The following is a 9,798-nucleotide window of genomic DNA, read 5'->3' as shown; positions in this document are numbered from 1 at the left end:
CTTTGGATGTACCTGAATGTCATTCTCTTGAGTTCCTTTTCAGGTAATTCTAATGCCTTTTTCCTCAAAAATATTTTCTAACTCTGCCTCTTGGTCATTTGTTCAAGCCACTCTGTCTTGTTTCTTTGTGTGAATAGAAATTATCTGCTGCTTTCAAGACATTGTGATGTTGGATTTGCATTAAGCTGATGATTGTATGTTGATGTATTCTTAGGCACTCACCAACTGCCTCCTAGGGGTTTTGAACAGGAGAAGCACTTGTGCACTCTCCTTTATTCGTTGTTTATGCAGTTCAGTTTAAGATGGATTTGGCTGATGTTTGTTGTTGTTGTTGTTGATCCAGTGTATACAGTTCTGGCCCAATGGTTGGGGTTGGAGAGGATATGGTGCTGACTGGGCTGTATGGCTTCAGTTGCTGTGTCCTGCTAGTTGAGGCAAGAAGAGAAAATGCAAACAAACAAAATAGACATGGAAAAAAACCACAAACTAGTAAACAAGAGAGAAAAGAGAAAATATTAAAGACAATAAAAACAAAAAACCAGGTGGCAGCTTGCAAAAGAGTACAAAAATCAAGGAGAGAAAGAGGGAGAGGAAAAAAATAACAATAATAAAAGAAAATTAAAAGAAAGAAAAAGACCTAAACATAATTAGGGAGAGGAATGAATAACAGGGAAAAGTCCAGAGAGTAGTGAAAAATGACTATAATTAATTAATTAAATAATGAGGGGTTAAAAAATAAGAAGAAAGAAGGAAGCAACAGTGGCTGGGAAAGAGAAGCAGAAAAAAAAAATGAAAGGGGAGATAAAAAGAAAAGCAAACAAGACAGGCAAAGTTAAGGGAGAAAGAACAAAGAAAGAAAAACAAACAAACAAACAGGGCAGGTGACAGTCCTGAAAGAAGAGAATTCTAGGTTCTTCTGTCAGCCATGGTCATTATATCATGATGTCATGGGTGGTTAAGTGATGAGACAGTAACACTCAACCCTAGATGGAATGCCTGTAGGGCTAGGTTTTGACTGTTCTGTGCACACAATTCAGAAATAGTTCATGCATGCCCCAAAGCAGCTGGGATATCAGGGTAGTTCCATCCCAGAGGGGAGCTAAGGGTGAGATGTTCTTCTAGTCTAGGGCTGATGAGAACCAACTCTGCAGGTCTGGAATAGGTCACTCCTGATTCTAGTTGCCTGGGTTGGTGCTGTTAGCTCCCTACACATTTTGATATGATTTGGACAGCCTATAGAGCAGATGCCTATAGAGTGGGAGTGTTTGTAGATGGGGGCTGACAACACCTCTAGTCACCAAGGTAATGTGGGGTACAAGAAGAAAAGAAAAAAAAAAACAAAAAACTCTCCCCTTTCTGTCAATCAATAAGTGGCATGCCTTTGCACCACCTAATTCCTTCTTACCTTCAAAGTTACCTGTGAAATTCAAGATGAACACACTGCAGCTGGCCTGGCCACCAGCACAGATCACCAGTTTCTTTTCTCTGTGTGTGCATGTGTTTTCTCTCCTGTACGTCTGTTCAGCTGTTTCTTTTAGTGAGGGATAGCTCAGGCCTGGCCAGGGTCAACTCTACAAATCTGAAGCAGGGCCCCGCCAAATAGGGTCATTGCAGAAGCTCCTGTCTCCTCTAACGGGATCACAACATTGCAACACTGATGTCTGTGCAATTCCGACCTCCAGGAGAGTGGGTGCCTCCCTAGGGGTGTACACGAGTGGGTGCAGGTCTCAATTCTGATCACCAGGGGAATGTAAGGAAAAGAAAAAAAATTGCACCCCTGTCTCTGTCAGCCATAGGTATGTTTCTCCAATGCCAGTAACTTTTCTTATCTCTGAAACCTCTCAGATATGATCAGGATGACTGTGCCCATCTGGTCACTGGCTCATACCACTGCCCTCTCCTCATTTTGCTGTGTCTGCTCAACTCTAATTCCTAGTAACCATCCAACTCATTTCTCTGTCCCTTCATCTGAAGTTCAGAGATCCAGGACTATCATCTATATCTGTTTCATTTGGTTATCCATATCTTTGTTGTAGAAGGTCCACACAGCCTTTCTGCCTAGTCTGCTATTTTGCCACCTTTAGTCAACGGTATATTTTGCTTCACGTCATCTTCTGAATCTGCTTGAATTTCTGGCAGCTCTCTGTTGATGTACTACTGCAACTGTTTTTGAATTATCTCCAGCTAAATTTTATTTATACATAATATTAATGATATTGTTTGATGATTTCCACATTCTGTTGGGTCATATTTCTTTGAAACGGGCAAAAATATGAATCTCTTCAAATCATCTGTGCCAAGAAATTTGGAAGACAGCTACTTAGCCAACTGATTGGAAGAGATTTATATTTGAACCCATTCCAAAGAAAGGTGACCCAATAAAATGTGGAAATCATCAAACAGTATGCAGTAAAATAGATACATCAATATAAATTAAAAAAAAACAACACACCTATAATATCTTAAATTATCAAAAGATCTCAAAATCATTATACATACCACATTCATATTTTTCATGTTGGATCCAGCCCATGAGGACAAGAATAAACTACATATCACCCAGAGTACTTTATTGTTGCATATTTTTACAGAAGTCAGCTTTCCTTTCTCATCTTCTAAAAGTAAACCTTTAGTGCCAAACATAGCCTGTAAAAGTAAAAAAATAAAATAAATTTTAAAAATACACACATACATATAGTGGTGGTTATGTGCCATGAGTTGGTTCTAACTCATAGTGACCTTGTATAGGGTTTCTGAGGCTGTAATTCTTTACTGGAGCAGAAAGTCTCATCTTTCTCCTGCAGAGCTCCAGGTAGATTTGAATTGCTGACTTTTCAGGAGTTGTTGTTGTTGAGTGCCATTGAGTCTATTCCAACCCATAGCTACCCTGTATAGGGTTTCCAAGGAGCAAATGGTGACTTTGAACTGCTGACCTTGCAGTTCAAACGGCTTTGCAGTTTGGTGCATTAACCCACAGCATCACACCAGGACTCCAGGAGTAGGGGATTGAAAAGTAAATTATTTTTCAAGAACTATCTTAAGACTTCTTTATATTATCTTCATCCTAGACATGAGCCATACATGAGGATATAGTTAAATTTGCTGATTTGGTCAATGAAACCAAGTTATCCAGGAAAATCGATTTATGACTTCACCTATAACCATGAAGTATCATCAATATTGTTTACAAGGAGACTGCAGAAAGGACCTTCAACCCCCAAATTACTTCCTCATATTGAAGCTTCCCTGTATTCTGTCCAATTAGAGATTGTCAACATTTCTTATATGTCATTTATTGGCATGGAAATTGGAAGAATTTCTCCTTAAGATCAGATATTATTTTAAATAAGAAAAACAAAACAAAACAGGATTTTCTCTATTGCCCATCATCATACTGACTGTATATTAGTTGCCCAGATTGGCTAGCTCTCACACTGCAAGACAGACAAGGGTGCACTGAAGGGAGGGGTAGAAAAAATTTGACGATTTGTTAGGAGAACATGGGAAAGTACACTTGGGTGGAAATCTCTCATGGGGTGCTTGAAACTTCTGGGGTCACAGATATTCTGAAAAGCTGGGGAAGGAGAATAGAAATAGGACTTAAAGTGGTAGGAAACTTGAGAACAGATGACATACAAACTGAAGGAACTAACCAATGCAGGCCAAACAAAGCATATACAAATCTGGTGTTTTTTAAAAGATATGTGTATATATGAATTTAACAAATTAATCTGTTCAGCCTCCCAGAATGTAGAAAACATTCTATATTACTGTCAATAAACAATAAATGTTAAATAGAAATATCCACCACACAAAAGGACAATTACTTCACTTGTATTTACAGTAAACAAAGCAATAAAACTAATATAGCTCATTTATAATGAGTTCCTTTGGCCCTGTGGGTTAAGCAATGGACTCTTAACCAAAAGGTGAGTGGTTCAAACCCACCAATAGCTCTGTGGGAAAAAGATGTGGCTATCTTCTCCCGTAAAGATTTAGTCTCAGAAACACTAAGGAGCAGTTCTTCTCTGTTCTATTGGGTCACTGTGAGTCAGAATCAACGTGATGGAGGTGGGCTTGGAATTCACACATAATAATTTCCACTTCCAACATTACCACCCCAAGCCAGGACTTCACCATCTTCAGTATGAATTACTGTGATACTTTAACTGGTCTTCTTGTCTTTATTTTGGTCCAAATCTAATTTACCTTCCACCCGAAATGAAATGGGCAATTTGGTAAACTATTATGTTTATTTTTAAAGAAATAAAAATAAACAGGGAATAGGGGAAACCTTTTCAATGAATAGAGAAAAATCCCAAATTGACTGTCAAAGTACTTTTTCAACTCTTGGAAAATAACCAAAAAATATTTAAATGAAAAATTGAGCTTTAAGATAGGCTTTGTATTTTCTTGTCTAGAGCAAAGATGAGTTAAGTGAATCAAAGACACAAGGATACCATCAGTCCAAAGGACTAATGGACCATGCAAACTTCATCGTTTGCTACCTTGAGACCAGAAGAACTAGATGGTGCCCAGCTACCACTACCAACTACACTGATTGGGGTCTCAATGGGAGGTTCCGGATAGAAGAGGAGAACAATATGGAATAAAACTCAAAATCAAACAAAAGAGCAGGCTAACTGGTCTGACAGAGACTGGTGGAATCCCTGAGATGATGGTCCTTGTTGTGTTAAGTGTTTTCAAGTTGATTCTGACTCATAGTGATCCCTGTATAGAATTTCTGAGGAACAGCTGGTGGGCTTAAACCACCAATTTTGTGGTTAATTGTCAAGTGCTTAGTCTACAGCACCACATTAGGTCCTTCGACACCCTGTAAGCCTGCAACTGAACTCACCCCTGTGACTCAATTTTCATCCAAACAATAGGCAGGCCTATAAAATGAACAATAGCAACAGGGAGGTATACCTGCCTTAGAAGCTTCAACCTTACAAGACCCAAAGGGCAGCATTTTCCAAGGGACAAAGCTCAGAAAGCGGATGGGACAGATAAGAAGGACATATGGACACTGTAAACACAGGGAGGAAGTAGATTTCACACATAAGACTGCTTTTACACTGTGGAGACTGCAGTCATTGTCACAAAACCAAACATGGGTATTTGTGAATTGTTGGATAGAACACTAATTTGCTTTGTAAACTTTTACTCAAATCACAATAAATAAGAAGACAGAATTTGGAGTCTTACTAAATTAGTTTAAGCTTCCTATGGGAAGGAGTGTATCTGCCAGGTTCATTGAAAATCAAAGTCAGCAGCATTAGTGATTATATGTAATTTCAAGAGTGTCTTCCATTTGGGCATTGTGAATCCATTGACCTGGCCAACTGAATGTTACAAGAAACTTTGTGAGAAGACCTTGTATTGACATAGACTTCAGATCATCTAGAAGTTCATGTGACATAAAAGGGGTTTCAAAAACTTTGTGGAAAGATTTCATTTTCCATGAACTCTTTGAAGCCTCTTTATAAGTTTTGCTTGTAACTGAGTGTTTTAAATTATAGACAGGAGCTGTAGGAACTAAGACAGATTCCCACACATACCGTGGCAGGCACACATGTGTAAGCATGTTTACAGAGTCTAATTTGTATAGATTTTGTCTAACTTTCCTACTTTTACATCATAATCAATTTTTAAACAATAAGGATCTGTGATTTAAAAAAATTAGATAAATTTTGGTGAAAGGGGAAACCTACCTTGAATAAGGAATCTGGAAGTAGAAAAAAACTGGTAAAAACACCTGTGGGGTATTTGAATGAGGCCATAGGACCCAAGGCAAAATTCATTTTGATTCTTTGTTCCAGTTCTGGCATGGTGGAAAAGGCTACAAATCCTGAGAGAACAGGAGACAAAACAATCTTGTAAAAATGAGAAATACTTATACAATGCTTCTACTAATGAAAGCAGGGCTTGGTTTGTTATTTTTGTCCATCTATCCTAATGGTCTTTGGAATGAGTTGGGAAACTTTTGAGTTTTTCAGCAAAGATGCCTTCAGCCCTCTCTATTCCCATGGTCCCTTGCTGTTTTTTCTTGATGGGCTACTTAACCTGGTTGGGGAAGTGGAATAACCAGTAGAGGAAAAGTAAAGGAGAAACTACCAAAGCAGCTATAGCTAGGTGAACTGTGGATGAACTTACTGTCATTTACCCCAACTCTGAGGTGCCAGATTGAGTCACAGGGCTTCTAGAGATAACTAGTCTATTATGAGAGGTGAGCCAATCAATCCTTTCTGAAGTACCATCCAGTTTCTCAGCAGACTTTCTTTTTCACAACGGAGAGTTCCCTCTCTCAGCACTTCACAGGATGCATACTAGTCTTTCTGAATCTTCCCTGATTACAAGTGGAAAACTTGCTCTGGGTCCACTGTCTATAATGAGAACCGGTTGTCTCCATCTACTTTGCGCTTTCAGCAATTGCATTGCAACCATTTACAGCCTTGGGAGGATGGGAGCAGAGATAAGGACAACACAGGGAAGGGCATGGGGAAAATCTATATTTTGGTTCTCCCAGGTACTTCCTTCAGGAGCCTCTACTAATTGTGTGCGTGTGTGTGTGTGTGTGTGTGCGTGAGAGAGAGAGAGAGAGAGAGAGAGAAGCAATAGCTGAGGTTTTTTGTTGAAATTCTTGTTGAAATATTAAAAAGCCCTTGGCCAGAAAAAGAACTGAAATATTTCACTGAGTAATTGATACAAAAGGCTTGTATGGTACTGTTCCCCCTATGGGATAATTGGAAATGTGTAGCGTTTCTTGGGTGATCACTCTGTCTGTCTGTCTGTCTATTGGTACTTAGTGGGCTGGGGTCAGGGTTTCTAAATTTCCTGTAAATGGTGATCATTTCTCTGTTCAAAATATCAATAGCATTCATCGAAAAATGGCAAGTCTTAAATTCAGTGCAGAGCAGTGATGATCATTTTATTTGCTTTCTTTGTAGATCAGCTCTAAAAGCAAATTTAAGTCTAGCCCATTTTTGTAGGTTCAACTCAAGTCTTTCCTTCTACATATAGTTTCTCACCAGGTACCAAACCTTCTATTTGTGAAGTCAAACTGACCTAGTTTAAATCTATGCACCAAGGGACCTTTGGCAACTCAATTTTCTCAGAACTTCTGTTTTCTTTTCTATAAAATAGAGACGATAATAGTAGGATTGTTCTGAAAATTAAAGGAAAATATTGTGCAAAAGATTCTGAACCCAGGAACAGATATACAGTAAGAACTCAGTACGTTTTAGCTATTTATAGCATAATTATTTGGCTTTATGTGTGGTATTAGGTCTCCCACAGTTATTTGATATATGTTCTCTGATACTCACTGTCTCTTCCAAGACAAGCTGCCTGAGCACCAATATAAGGCATTGATGAACATATGTTTACTATTAATAGAACTAGAGATACTAATAATATTGTAAGAATATTTATTGCCTCCTACAATTCTAAAAAATTTAATTAAATGCAGACTGAAATACTGCACTCAACGTGGCTCGATCCCTTAAAATGGAAAACTTTAGTGGAAGATCAATAACAAAATTAAATTTGTATAAGTATTAATTCCTTTAAGGTTTTATTTCAAGCTGAATTATTGATTTCTTCCCAAAAGATCTTGGCAATTTGTTAAAAAGTAAAATTTCAAAGACCAGGGTTTTGTACTTAAATTTTTTTCTACATAGTGCTTACATTTAATTGTTTCACCATAAACATTAAATCACAAGCTAAGTGGATAAATCCAAATGATTTATTACAATTAACTTTTGTGTTCCATCCCACTATATCCATATCTTATTCGTTTGTTCAAATAGAAGTCCCACCCTTTTCTTTTTGTTTTAAATGACTAATGGTTTGTGAGGAAAGCATGCCTAATGTTTATTTATTAGGGATATTTCCATACATTTGGCTTTACTCTTTCAGCTCTGAAGGGATCTAGAAATATATTCTTTGGTATTATTTCTTTGGATTTCATCCATAGTGTTCCCAAGAAATTGCATCCCCATTAAGAATGTGGCACTGTGAGCACACATTGGGAAAGGTTTTTTCTACCTATTCACAATCTTTTCACATGCAGAATGGGCTGTCTCTCCACTGAGGCACAAAGTATCTGATCCTCATAGGACTGTAAGTGGCCGTTAACTGTAGTCTAATTTAAGGTGAATCTATGTTGGAAAAAGTACAGCCAGAATGCTCCTTAGAAGCCAAGGTGGCCAGTCTTCATCTCTCATACTTTGGACATATTATTAGGAGAAAGACTTCATACGTGGTAAAGTGAAGGGAGAGAGCAAACAAGGGAGACTACCAACAAGATGGATTGGCATAGTGGCAGTAACAATGGGCTCAAGTGTAGCAGCAATTAAGAGGATGGTGCAGGATGGGGTAAGTGTTTCATAGTGAGTCATAACCAACTCCAATGCACTTAACAACAACTTGCAGATGCCATTAACATTTGCCCTTCTAAACATACCTATTGTAGTGCCAAGTGAATGTCCAACGAAATACAACTTCTCCTCACCAGTTTTATTTACAATGAAGTCTATTATTCCTGATAGATCATATTTTGCCATTTCAGCAAAACTGCAAAGAAAACAAAAGAGGGGTTTATAAATACAACGCAGTTTAAACCTCAGAGTGTTTGTTCACTCCTCTTCTTTATTCTCAGAATTCTCTTCTGTCTACTTATTTAGTATATATCACATTATTTGTCCAGTTAAATGTGATCGAGGAGCCTTGGTAACACAGTGGTTAACCACTTGCCTGCCAACCAAAAGGTCAGTGATTTCAGTGTCGGCTTCTCTAAAGATATACAACCTTGGAAACCCAATGGGGCAGTTCTACTCTGTCCCATAGGGTCATTGTTGCTGCTAAGTGCTGTCAAGTCAATACTGACTCAGCAACATTTCACAGTATTTCCAAGGCTGTGAATCTTTAGATGCATTGAATGGTACATTACTGGTGATTGGGGTACGAAAATTTGAAACAGAGAGTAAGGATCACTAGTTGGAAAATATGGATTTGGTAATAGAAATAATGCTGGAGATCACATGATAGAATTTTGCAAGGGCAACAACTTATTCATTTGCAAATACCTTTTGCAAACAATGTAAAAGGTGACTATACATCTAGACTTCACCAAATGGAATACAAAGGAATCAAATTAACTACATCTGTGGGAAGAGATGGTGGAAAAGCTCAATATCATTAGTCAAAACAAGGCCGGGGGAAACTGTGGAAAAGACCATCAATTGCTCAGGTGCAAGTTCATGTTGAAACTGAAGAAAATTAAAACACATCCAAGAGAGACAAAATATGGCCTAGAATTTATCCCACCTAAACTTAGAGACCAGATTTGATGCACTAGATACTAATGACTAAAGACCAGAAAAATTGTGTGATGACATCAAGAACATCATACAGGAAGAAAATAAAAAGTCATTAAAAAGACAGGAGAGGAAGAAAATATCCAAATGGAGGGAGAAATATTCTGAGACTTTCTTTTCAACATAGAGATGCTAAAACAAATGGAAGAAATGAGAAGGTAAAAGAACTGTATAGAACTTTTCAAAGGGAGGTTTTGTTGCAGACCGTGTAAGACTAATCAGAGGTTCGAGGCCCGCTAGGGCCGAGTGTAACAAATGAGGCCACTGGCAGTTATTGGCAAATTGCTTTCATATTAATATTCAGGTATATATATTAAATTAATACACTGGAGCCTTTGACAATCCACAGATAAATGGGGTATTTTCCTAAAGCAGAGACTAAAGGTTGTAAGGTTAAGCATTTCTCCAAGGGATTAAC

At 38.0% G+C, this 9,798-nt stretch overlaps 1 protein-coding gene across 1 annotated transcript in view; it reads right to left on the bottom strand.

The window, feature by feature from the left end:
* Window positions 1-9,798, bottom strand: part of LIPN (lipase, family member N) — a 26,580-nt gene that overhangs the window by 8,296 nt on the left and 8,486 nt on the right. Inside the window, exons 4-6 of the mRNA XM_006831123.1 lie at window positions 8,468-8,577; window positions 5,715-5,851; window positions 2,500-2,646 (exon numbers count right to left, since the gene is read on the bottom strand). Of these exons, the coding sequence (XP_006831186.1) occupies window positions 2,500-2,646; window positions 5,715-5,851; window positions 8,468-8,577 (394 nt within the window). The remainder of the gene's footprint in view (window positions 1-2,499; window positions 2,647-5,714; window positions 5,852-8,467; window positions 8,578-9,798) is intronic.

This window comes from Chrysochloris asiatica, unplaced genomic scaffold (genome assembly GCF_000296735.1).
Source record: "Chrysochloris asiatica unplaced genomic scaffold, ChrAsi1.0 scaffold00003, whole genome shotgun sequence".
In the NCBI taxonomy this organism is placed as follows: Eukaryota; Metazoa; Chordata; class Mammalia; order Afrosoricida; family Chrysochloridae; genus Chrysochloris; species Chrysochloris asiatica.
Note: the sequence above shows the minus strand (reverse complement) of the source record. Positions and strands in the feature narration are given on the sequence as shown.